The 12,632-nt window shown below is 53.0% G+C and overlaps 1 protein-coding gene across 2 annotated transcripts in view; it reads right to left on the bottom strand.

Annotated features, from left to right (window-relative positions):
• The window catches only part of ETS1 (ETS proto-oncogene 1, transcription factor), a 79,969-nt gene that overhangs the window by 19,260 nt on the left and 48,077 nt on the right, over positions 1–12,632 (bottom strand). For both annotated transcript variants that reach the window (XM_077787971.2, XM_021531107.3), the window contains 4 exons: positions 5,904–6,023; positions 4,705–4,905; positions 1,435–1,512; positions 154–399 (listed from right to left, as the gene is read on the bottom strand). In XM_077787971.2, coding sequence (XP_077644097.2) covers positions 154–399; positions 1,435–1,512; positions 4,705–4,905; positions 5,904–6,023 — 645 coding nt within the window. The remainder of the gene's footprint in view (positions 1–153; positions 400–1,434; positions 1,513–4,704; positions 4,906–5,903; positions 6,024–12,632) is intronic.

Raw genomic sequence — 12,632 nt, 5'->3', positions numbered from 1 at the left:
AACTCCATTTCCCTCTCAACAACATCTGTCCCATTCCACGGCATTTCTAAGTCAGCCTTTCTTATCTCCAAGTTTACCTACAAACACACACCGTGGAAGCCTTAAACCCCCAGACCTCTCTCCAGACCCAGGCCCTGGTCAGCCCAGCCTTACCTCGGCTGGCACGGCCCATGCACATGTTGTCTGGAGTCACCACCTCCTGCTTGATGGAGAAGAAGTCGCTCTGCAGCGCGTCCTGGGGCGGCTCGCGCAGCAGCACGGCGGGGTAGTCGCTCTCGTACTTGAGGGACAGCAGCTCCTCCGAGCTGATGGGGTGCAGGGTCTGGTAGGACTCGGTGATGAAGCTGGGCTCGGAGAACTCGGAGGGGGGTACGCACTGGGCGTGCTCGATGCCATAACCTGGGGGCACAGCAGAGTCAGAGCCCCCCCAGAACCAGCCCCAAGGACCCACAGCATCGCCCGCCCCAGCCCTGGGCACTGCTTTGGGTCAGAAGCTACAGAGCTGGGGTCTAAAAATGCAGCAATTTAGCAAAATAAGACACCCCCGACCATCCTCAATGTGCTTTGCACCCAACTCCTCCCAGGGGAGCTGCCAGAAGGAAAAAGCTGGAAAATCCTGGGGAGTGGAGTCTCAGGATAAAAATGCATCATTGCTGATTGGGAAAGGGGGGTCCCTTGCACAGCCACCTCTCCCCAGTGCCAGAGCCTGGAATCCCAATCCTCAGAGTCATGGAAACCCAGAATCTCAGGTTTTGGATTGGAAGAAAACTTAAAGTTCATCCAATCCCACACCTGCCAGGGGCAGGGACACCTTCCACTATCCCAGGCTGCTCCAAGCCTGGAGCAACCAACCTGGCCTGGGACAATTCCAGGGATGGAGAGTCCACAGCCTCTCTGGGCACCCTGTGCCAGGGCCTCCCCACCCTCACAGCCAAGGATTTCTCCCTCACACCTCATCCAAATCTCCCCTCTTCAGGTCAGTTAGGCTTTTTAGTTGTTCATGAAATATCTCCCATATTTCCAATGCCCTTAAAGAACATCCCCAGAGCAATGGCAATGGGAAGTGCAGGAGTGCATTCCTCATCCCTTTCCTTGCTAGGCTCCTCCCTGGCAATCCAGAATTAAGCCTTCTCCTCCCATTCCCTCCCTTTTTTACCAGGTTTTTTGCAATTCCCAAACTCAAGTGTGCTGAGGCTGCTTTCAAAGTCGGCTGAGTTACAGCTTCAGACAAACAGTGCTTGAAAAATATCAGATGTTGGCACACAAGGCAGCCACCAAAAAGTACAGAAGGCTTCCAAAATCAACCCTAAACCCTTGGAAAAACAACATCCCCCCTTGCATGATGCAGTCCTATTGCGGTGCAGACAAACCTCAGCTCAAAGGTGCTTCCAGACATGATAATGGTGATAATTGACACTGCTAATTGAGACTTACTAATGAAGTAGTCTGAGGTGTAGCGGGACTCGGGGTATGTGGTGTTCACTCCGTTTGCTGGGTACGGTTTCACCTCTTCTGCAAAGAGGAAAGGAAGGAAATGTCACCAGTCGAAGGCACCCAGAGCTGTGCAAGACTTGCTGTGACACAGAGAGCCCCGAACTTCCCAAAATCTCCTCCCCAGGTTAAACTGGGGCGTCCTGAGCAACAGAATTGAATTCAGAGCCGAAATCCCACAGAAACCTGGGGCCTGTGGGGTCCTTTGGGAATTCCTGCTGCAGGTGTGGCCGAACTTGAACAAAACCAGCCCAACCCAAACAGCAACAGCTTTCTCAGCCAGGGCTCCAGGAGGCTCTGAGCTCCCAGCTGCATCATTTCCTTGCTTGCCTCAGGCTTTGTCACCTCTCCTTCTCCTGAGGGTTGCTGAGCACACTTCCATGTGTGAGCTCCTGGAAAAACTCCCCACACAAGGACAGCTGTTTTCCTGGAAAAGCCCTATTTTTAGACCAGCAGTAGGTGTGTACGAGGGAGTGGGTGACCCATCCCAAACCCAGCTCCTCTAACCCCAAATCTGTGTGATTTCCCAGCCTGTGCAGCGCCTGACACCCATGTTCAAAACTGCTTTGTCTCACTGTCCCTGACCCCACTCCTGACACAGACTCCTCCATGTATATATGGTCAAAATGCCAAATTTCAGCTTTCCATAGGCATAACTCACTGGGAGAGAGCATGGAGCACGTCAAAGCATGGACTCCCTGCTTCCTGTGGCACTTTGCTCCTCCTGGGCTCTGCTGAATTTGCTTTCCCATGTAAAATCCACCCTGCCCCTACCCCAAAATTTTTTTCCATGAACACCTGACTCATTCCAGCGTGGCATGCTGAGCAGGGGTACTGGGATGGGAGATTTTTTCCTTTACCCAAAGCAAGGCCTCCAGGCAGCTCTGGGCTGGGTTTGGTTCTGCCCCGGCTCTGGAGGAGCCGAGCACGGATAACGCACGTTCGCCTGTGAGGAGCCTAAATTTGGCCCTCTCCCCTGGGGACTGCAGGCTGGAAAATATTCCCTAACAAAAAGGAGGGCTTGTGCAAACACAGAGGACTAATGAGAAATGCTCTGTTCCTCTCTCCACAGTGTCTGCCAAGGGGCAGGGGGTGACCACAGAGCAGGGGAGAACCTTCGGCTGCGCTTTGAGTCAAGTGCAGGGCACTGCTGACTGCTGGTAACTGAGGCGGTTATTTTAGGAAGAATTATGGAAAAGTGAGCCTGAAAATACCCAAATCCATGCAGGGAAAAGGCACCCATGTGCTGTTTTTCAGCCCTGAGCAGCCTGTGGTACGTGAGTCACGCACTGCTCCCAGGGGACAGCGGGGTCACAGCCCGTCCCAGCACAACCCCGGGCCAGCAGCACAGGTAAAGCCAGGAAATTCGGGGTCAAGAACCACTCCCAGCACCAACACCCCCAGTGATGATGGTGGGAAGATGGAGAGACAAGCTGGAGCCCTGGAGATAGCTGATCTCTTCCCATGTCACATCCAGGCGCAGAGGGAGAGCCCCAGCTCCTCCTGCATGGGCAGACGTGGCAGGACAGCTCAGTTCTGTCTGTACAGCACCAGCACAGCTCTGGTCAGGCTGGAGATGAGCCCCAGCACTCACAGGAACAGAAACCACTCCTGGGGGAAGGCTGGTTATTTCTTGGGAGCTTCGTCACCCACCAAATACCTCACTGGAAATGGGTTCAGAGCCCACCAGAGGAGCAAGGGCCCTGCTTGTGCAAGAGTGACAAAGTCACCAGTGAAACCAAGCAGGCAACAGAGATTTCTGGGCTCCCAGGGCAACACCAACAGTGTGAAGACAGAAATTCAGCTTTATTCATTTTCATCCTTTCAGAAGAAGAGTTGCAGCAGGCACAAAGATTTTCAGCCTCTTTGAAAAAACTCCTCCCTGTCCCAGGCCTTTGTACCATCAATACTGCAGTGTCTGAATACCCACATGTGTCAGTGCTCTCTGGAATTATGATTCCCCTCTGCCATAAATTTACAGCATCAAGTCCATCTCCATGTGTGGGGAATCTTCAGGAAGGAGGTGCAAACCCAGCCCTGGTGCCTCAGTCAGTGCCTGCAGCACATCCCACCCTCTCCAGTGGGCACAGCCCAAAAAAATCACAGAATTACAGAATCCTAGGAGGGTTGGGTTGGAAAGGACCTTGAAGACCAGCTACTCCCAACCATGGGCAGGGACAGCAGGGAGGAAGGGCTGTGGGAAGGTGCAAGCAATGGCTCATTGCAAGGAGAAACTGGGCTGAGCACAAGGTTTGGCTTTGTTTGGTTAAACTGCTCGGTGTTGATCCAAGCACTCCATGAAAAATATGCAAAACAAAAGGGACAGACCAGATTTAGAGCCCAAGAGCAGGAAAACAGCCTGGCCTGCCCAGAGCCCGGGAAGGGCCATGTTTACCTTCTGCAAACCACAGGTAGCAGTAAAATTAGTAATGGGCAATTAACATCCATTTGTCAATGGTTTCCTGGAAGGAATAACTGTGCTCCCCCTCCCCTTCCTGCCACCAGGGTCAGTAGGACAGCACAGGGGACATTCCAGGAAAGCAAACAGCTCTCCAGAGAAGGGAGCTGGAAAAAGAGCTCAGGTGTGCTGCAGCTCCTGCTTGTGCCTCAGGTAGAGGTACTCGGTCCCTCCCCTGCCCCTTGGAAACCATTCCAGTGCTCCTGGGCATCCAGACATGGAAAATCAACACCCTAAATCAAACTGTGTGTCCCCAGTCACTGGAAGTTAATGTTCTTGGATGCTGTCATGCAGGGAATGGCACAGATGGCTTCTCCTCCCAGAAATGCTGGTTTTGGGGACATGGAACAAAGCAAAGCAGCTTCCAATCGCCGCTGGGAAATTTGGGTAGGATTTTGGCTGTATTCCTGTACCCAGTTCCAGTGGAGGAAATAGTAAAATTCACAACAGGAGCTGAACAGGCTGAGGAAAAATGCTTTGGAAAATCCCACCGTGGATTCCAGGCAGGCAGAGTGTCCCTGCCCACTGGGGATCCCTGCCATGCAGCCAGCACAAACACTCTGCCTCTCTGAGGCACTGCCAGGATTCTCCCTGCCCGCTGCCGTTGGGATGCCCATTTGGAATCCTGCTGAAAAGCTGGGCTCTGGAAGATGTTTTTCCTGGGATTAAAGCTCAAGGTGAACACCCCCTGGTCTATGGAAAGCCCCAGAACCAGGCTGCCATGAGTTGTTCACCCGGGACACCCCGGGACTGACCTTTCTGCAGGATCTCCAGGTGTTCCCAAAGGATATCTCCCACAAAGTCAGGCGCCAGCTCCAGGAAGCACTCCTTGCCCAGGGCACAGAGGGCAGCTCCGTTCATGCAGAACTTCTGGAAATCCACTTCCTTCAGGCTGAACTCGTTCACTGCCCACATCACCCAGTCCCGCACGTGCGTCTCCGTCCACTGCTGGGGGTCTGCAGAGGGATCCAGCAGTGAGCACCCACGGGCAGTGATCCCAGGAAAACAGGACAGGGCAGTGCTGCAGTGCCTGCAGCAGCTCAGCCTCAGCCCTGGATCCAGCAGTGACACCCATGGGCAGTGATCCCAGGAAAACAGGACAGGGCAGTGCTGCAGTGCTTACACCAGCACAGCCTCAGCCCTGGATCCAGCAGTGACACCCACGGGCAGTGATCCCAGGAAAGCAGGACAGGGCAGTGCTGCAGTGCCTGTGCCAGCACAGCCTCAGCCCTGGATCCAGCAGTGACACCCATGAGCAGTGATCCCGGGAAAACAGGACACAGGCAGTGCTGCAGTGCCTGTGCCAGCACAGCCTCAGCCCTGGATCCAGCAGTGACACCCACGGGCAGTGATCCCAGGAAAGCAGGACAGGGCAGTGCTGCAGTGCCTGCAGCAGCACAGCCTCAGCCCTGGATCCAGCAGTGACACCCATGAGCAGCTCTCCCAGGAAAGCAGGACACAGGCAGTGCTGCAGTGTCTACACCAGCTCAGCCTCAGCCCTGGATCCAGCAGTGACACCCACGGGCAGTGATCCCAGGAAAGCAGGACAGGGCAGTGCTGCAGTGCCTGCAGCAGCACAGCCTCAGCCCTGGAGCCTGGCAGCCCACCGGCAGCAGAGTGTGAGCACCACACCCGATCTGGCTCAGCCTTAACGTGGAAACATTTTGACCAAGGAAAAAGCTTTGGATTTGTTTGTGAATTCTAAAAATTCCATCACTTCCCTGACCCCCTTCTCCCACCCATTTCTCCAATTTTCTTGGTTTCTCCCTGTCACCAGCCTCTGGTAAAGGGGACAGCTGCCTCTTTGTTTAGTGGAAATGACTTGTCCACGTTTTTCCAGCTGAAGCTTCCAAGAACCAGCAGGGGAGATGGCAGACAGGGAATTCTGGGCAGCCTGGGAGGAGGACACAACCCCTGTGGGTACTGAGGTCGTTCATGGGAAGCCATGTCTTACCTTTGGGAATTCCCAGCCGCTGCTGCTCCTTGGCAAAGCCGCTGAACGTGGCTTTCAGTGCCTGGGACATCATTTCTTTGCTGCTGGGCGTTAATAAAGGCACATCTGCACATTCCATGTCTGAAAGAAGCAGGAGAGAAACACAGCCATGAGGACACGGGGCTGGGAAAGATGTCAGGGAATGCTAGCCAGGTGCACATGGTGTCCCTACGCTTCTGGAATGTGCTACTGGATGATGGTATCAAGGCTTTTCCAGACATCAGCCTGCTGGGCTTCAGCATTCCAGGTGTGTCTGGAGCCTGGGAAGTGGCTCAGCAGCTCCAGGCAATGAGGAAGGCAAAGAGTCCCACACCAGGGTGAGCAAGAAAGAGGGAGAAAAGCATCCCTGAATTACCACTCTGTCATCCCAGTGCAAAGAAAAGCAAGGAGAAAATTAAAGAATCCTAGAAAATTCTTTATCCTAGGAAATTCTTCCCTGTGGTGGTGGGGAGGCCCTGGCACAGGTCACTCAAAGAAGCTGTGGCTGCCCCTCCCTGGAGGGTCCAAGGCAGGAGGTGGAATGGGAAGGGCTTCAAGGTCCCGTCCATCCCAAACCATTCCATGACTCTGAGACTCCATGAAAAAGCGAGCTGACAGCAGGCTGAGACAGGATGGAGGAGTGGCAGAATACCCATCTGAGAGGGGAAGGGAAACAAAGAGCTGGAAAATCCCACATGAGCCCAGAGTTACGTCATGCACATCCATAGCACGGAGCCACGGGTGAGTCACGGACAACGCCAGCCATCCCATGGGACAGCAGGGCCAAGCCAAGAGCCAGGCCTGGAGTCAGTCCTGACATGGACCAAACCTCTTCCTTTCCTTTTTTAAATCCCTTTTTCTAATTTATTTGGAAAGAGATGAAGCTTTGTAGCCAAAGAGTCTCACAAATAAAAGCAAACATTTGAGGCAAAATATCTGAATAGAGGTTTGGCTCTTTTCCCCGTACTTTCAATATTCCTGAAAAACATCTTTGATGGAGAAGGAAAGTCTTGAACAACCACCACCCCAAAAACTGCACTTGGTCAGCAGAGATGGAAATCTTCCACCTGAGGTTGGTTTAGTTCTGCAGCCTAGTAGAAATTTTCCATGAAAACTCAGTGGAAAAATGACACCATGGGCAAAGTCTTTGGTGTTCTCATCAATATCTGGACGCAGACATTGAAAATCAAAGAATTCTCTGTCTTGTGGAAACCCAACCACCACGGTTTTCCATCGCTCCAAGTTTGTTAAACTCCTGATTTAATAAACCTTTACACCTGCAAAATGCTGCTGAGGGCCTGTTCCAGGCAGTGCTGGTGTATTCCTGATAAAACACGGAGTCACAGATGGCAGCAGCCACCGGGAAGAGCCAGCCCAGCTGCCCCAGTCTGGAATTCCTGCTCCACTCAGCTGCTCCCCAGCCAAACTCATGGGCATCATTTAAAGGCCAAATAACCCAACACTGGGGTTTTTTTCCAAGTGGGAATCTGGGGGTTGGGTAAACAGAATTCCAGGGCAGTGGTGGAGTCATCACCGCTGGAAATGTTTAAAAAACCTGTGGATGTGGCTCTTGGGAACATGGGTTGGTGGTCGCCTGGCAGTGCTGGTGAATGGTTGGTCTCCATGATCCTGCAAGGCTTTTCCAGCCTAAACAATCCTGGTTTTCCATGGATAAACCTCCACATGCAGCTCTGTAGCACAGGGTGAGGGTTACAATGCTGCAAAGCATCCCCAGATCATCTGAGAGATGCTCCCGACGCAATTCCACTCCCAAGCCAAACAGAGCAACTTCTCTGTCCCCACTTCTGCCTCTCCCACCTCTCAGCCCCAATTCAGAAATTCCCCTTTCCCTTTCACATCCTCCAGCCAAGCCCCCAAGGCTCTCCAGAAATGATTTGCAGACTCTTGGCTCAGGTGGGAACAGTGAAACTCCCGACATGGTGAACACAGGATACAATTCCTGCCCTCAGCCCACCACACAAATCCGGGATTGCCTCCACAGTGGCAGGATCAGGACCTTTGAAAGCAAATCCCACATCCAAAGGCTATTTGGCAAATTACACTTCATTATTTACTGGATTTGGCTGGAGAGGGCACGGAAAATGAGCAGCCACCATCGCTATCTCTGTTCCCCATCTGCTGCTTGAGATAACACTGGGAGAAAGTGGCTCGGTGCCCCTTTCCCTTCATCCTCAAGTTACATTTGAATGCTCAGCTCTCCCTGCTCTGTGGTCACAGGGACCACCCAGGAATCTGCTGCCTCCGCCTGCTCAACAGCAGCTCCTGCCTGCCCTGGGAAGATGACTCAGAGCCAGGCTGAGAAAACGGTTCTAACCCCAATTTTAACACTGAATCACCAGGAGAACCTGTGTGGAGGTGAGCTCCTCAGGCCAGGCACCAAGAGCAGGGTGAAAAAGTGAAAAATGGTATTTTTATCTCTGCAATAGCAAGGGCCCATCCCTGATGCCGCTGTTTGCTTGTGCAGGATCCATGGGGTTGGCTTTGCACAAACCCAGAAAATCAATTTTGCAGTAGCGAGAGGATAAGATTTCGGTTTAGGAAGGTGAATGCTGAGCTCTGCACAAACAACCTGTCAAAACAGGGGAGACATAAAAGTGATTCTCTGGGAGAGGTCACAGGGAAGCAAACAATCTGTTCCCAAATAAAAAAAACCATGCCAGAGGACAGTGTCTATTTAAACACCCAGATCAACCCAAGTGTGCATTTCAAGGCTTCTGCAAAATATATTGTGCTCGGCAGTTTCAGGACTAAAACATCATCTGCTTTTTTCCTATGAAATCGCAGCTACTTGTTGGAATTTCTGCTGAGGACAGAGCATCCCCAAAGCCCTGAGCCTGCAGAAGCCTTGGTTGGGTCAGCAGTGTCCCAGAGCTGGGGAAAATTCACCCAAGGGAAACCAAACGTGTGTGTGAAGCTCTGCAGACGTGTTTGGGGACAAGGCTTGGCTGGGTGGCTGGAGAAGGATGGGGTGGATGGACAGTTTTTACTCTAAATTCTGTTTCTAGTGATTTGGGGGTACTGAATTTATTTAAATAATTCAGTATTTATTTTAAAACAGGGTGGTTTATGTGCAGGAAGCATGGTGGAGTTCACCTAGCTCAGTGCAGGGCCAGGACTCAGACTTGGTGATCCCTGTGAACCCCTGGCACCCTGGAATATCCTATAACTCTATGAACTTTGCTGGTGCAGGGAAATTCCTTCCCATGGAGGCAAACCCTGGCAATGTCCTCCAGCCCTTTGCCTCCAGTCTGGGATGCCTAAAGGTCAGAGTTGAGCAGAATTTCAGGAACAAAAGCAACAAGCCTGGCTTAGCTGCCCCGGTATCAGCTTTCAGTGCCATCTGAAACCTGTTTGAAAGATTTTAATCAAACCTTGCACCAATAAAACCTCTCCTTTAGTGCTGCCCACAGAGCACAGAGCTGTGTGCAGGGCTGGGGTGGGAGCCAGCACAGGCCCAGCTGTTCCACCTAAACCCAGTTTAGGAATGCTGGGGCTTTAATCCCAAAAGCAAGCTCAGCAGCAGGGGCCAGACTGGGATTTCTGGCTGATTTTTAGGAGCCCATCAAAGCCCCCTGACACAGCTGCCACGTGCACCCGGCTGTGGGGATGCCGTGTCCTCATCCTGCGCCGACAGAGCCGCCTTTGATTCCCCTCCTGGGAGAGCAGGCTGGGAGTATGGTTTGATTTTTAAACAGTGCCAGGAGATGCAGTCGCCCTGCAGAGTTATGTCAGCAGCATTTGCAGCATCTGTAGAGCAGAGATGCAGGATTTGCCTCGCGTGGGGACAGCTTTTATCTGGCTGCAGCTTTCCAAGGCAAAGAGGGATCTGGGGGCTCCGTGGCTTCTCCAAACCAGGCCCCTTCAGCTCCCTGACACCCCTGGGGATGGCGCTCAGAGACACAAGAGGATAAAACACCCTGACACTGCCCTGGATGGGTTCTGTGCTAAGGGGGACCTGCCCAGACCCCCCAGCCAGGGGCACATGGAGCCTGAGAGAAAACAAGGAGCAAAGAGACCAACACCAGCCAAATTCCCACTCTGCTCCCACCAGGCCCTGCATGTGTAAACTATTTCCACACATCTGATCTTTTTAAAGGACTTGGATTTACAAACTTTAGGGATTTTGACCTTCAAATGCACAGAACTCCTCTGCACGCCAAAGCCATTTGCAGCTGATTGCAGAAGGAAAATAAATGGCAGGCAGGGGAAAAAAGGATGCCCTGAGCAGAAGGATGGGAGCACAGTCATTTTTCAGCCAAGTTTCCACTCCGGGTCAGTGACTCCTCCAAGCTCCCCTCGGCCACTCACTCTTTTTTCCAGCAGAGCCCCGGTGTGCCCCTGTGTGGGGTTTCACCCAGTAGCTGCTGGAAATGGATGTGGGGAGGGTCAGAGTGGAGCCACCCGAACCCACAGCACCTCCTGTTCCTGCCTGGATGGATGGATGGATGGATGGATGGATGGATGGATGGATGGATGATGGATGATGGATGGATGGATGGATGGATGGATGGATGGATGGATGGATGGATGGATGGATGATGGATGGATGGATGGATGGATGGATGGATGGATGGATGATGGATGGATGGATGATGGATGGATGGATGGATGGATGGATGATGGATGATGGATGGATGATGGATGATGGATGGATGATGGATGGATGGATGGATGGATGGATGGATGGATGGATGGATGGATGATGGATGATGGATGATGGATGATGGATGATGGATGGATGGATGGGGATGGATGGATGATGGATGGATGGATGATGGATGGATGGATGGATGGATGGATGGATGGATCGATGGATGATGGATGATGGATGGATGATGGATGGATGGATGGATGGATGATGGATGGATGGATGGATGGATGATGGATGGATGGATGATGGATGGATGGATGGATGGATGGATGGATGGATGGATGGACACCAAGGGCAGGAACCCGAGCTCTCCTCAGTCTCCCCTTCCCCGGCCTGGAGCACATGGATGCCTGGAGATTCCAGGCCCTTGTGTGGCTTGGCAGAGGCACAGGGACAAGGGGGAAAGGCTTCAAATGAAACAGGGTAGATTTAAAATTAGATTTTGCTTAGATTTATATTTAGATTTAGGCTACATTTTAGGAGGAAATTCCTCCCTGGGAGGGTGGGCAGGCTCTGGCACAGGGTGCCCAGAGCAGCTGTGGCTGTCCCTGGATCCCTGGCAGTGCCCAAGGCCAGGCTGGACAGGGCTTGGAGCAGCCTGGGACAGTGGGAGGTGTCCCTGCCATGGCAGTGGGGTGGGACTGGATGGGCTTTAAGGCCTCTTCCAACCCAAACCATTCCAGGATTCCATGGTTAAATTAGGGGGGAAGAGGCACATTGGTTTTAAACAAGATCATTTGCAGGGACTATGCATCCAAGGGCTCCATGAATTCATGCCTGTGTCCCTCAGAAACTTCAATCCTTGAGCCCTGAGGCACCTGAGATCCCCCTGGAGCCTCCATCCCATCTTTTTGGAGCTGCCCGTGCTCCAGGACATCCCCCCACTGCTGGGTGCTGATGGAGCAGGAGTTTCCCAGAGGGGTGATCGGGGTTCACTCTCCCACCGGTGACTCCGTGGCCACCAAGCCCACAGCTCCCCCAGCCCACCCCAGGCTCATCTCCCTGAGCCCCTCTGTCCCAGCTTTCCCCGGGATCCAAAGCAGGGCAGAGCTGGAGCTGAGGCAAGCTGGAGCACAGATTTCCCAAGGTTCCCCAGCTGGGAGGGTTCAGCAGCCCAGAACCTTTCTCAGGATCAGAGGAGGCTGAGGAGAGGGGGGCCGGGAGCTGAGACCCTTCCCACGCTCCCCAGCGAGGCCACCACATCCCCACCACGTCCCCACAACGTCCCCACCATGTCCCCACAGTGTCCCCACAACGTCCCCACCACGTCCCCACCACATCCCCATGTCCCCAGCTCGGGTTTCCAGCACCCCCAGGCACCTCCAGCCCCTCGGGCAGCTCTGCTTTTCCCAGGTGCCCCCGCCCTGGAGCAGGGACACCCGGGCTAACAACCCTGGCTGAGCCCCCTGTTATTTAGGCAGGATTAGGCAAAAATTTGTGTGCACTTTTGAACTGTTTTCACAAGCGTTGCCTCTCACTCCCACGCAGGAAGCAGCAGAGGAGCCGGCCTGTTCCAATTAGGGCTCCTCGGACCCAAAGGGCAGCGAGATCCGAGGGGGGGAAAGGGAAAGTGGGACATAAAGCTGGAAAAAAGGACCAGAAGGAAATCTGGATGGGGAGCAGGGATAAGCACAGCAAGGGGTCTTTACTGGGGCTGTGGGGATGGGATGGGATGGGAGCAGATGGGGGAGATTTGGGAGATTTGGGTCTCTGTCCTGCAGCAACGTGCCAGAGACCGGCCCTGCTTCCCTCTGCAAGGATGGCACAAAAGGTGCAGACATTTGCTATTTTAATTTAAAATAAATACATTTCTTAAACAAAAAAATAAAAGAGAGAAGAAAAATAAGTCTCTTTTTTCCCTCCTTCAAGCAGTGAAAAATAAATACTGTGAGATGAAAGCTGGGCTTCAAGAGAAAAACAAGAGAGGAAACCGAAAGCCCACAGTGCTTAGCACTGCAGAAAGCCCAACAAAGCCGGCTTTTTTCCGGCCCTCAGCAGTTTTCTTAGGGAGATGTGGTGTGCCATGGGGGCCAGCTCTT

This window comes from Lonchura striata, chromosome 24, assembly GCF_050655825.1.
Source record: "Lonchura striata isolate lonStrDom1 chromosome 24, ASM5065582v1, whole genome shotgun sequence".
In the NCBI taxonomy this organism is placed as follows: Eukaryota; Metazoa; Chordata; class Aves; order Passeriformes; family Estrildidae; genus Lonchura; species Lonchura striata.
The sequence above is the reverse complement of the archived record's forward strand: the minus strand, read 5'-3'. Positions and strand labels throughout refer to the sequence as shown.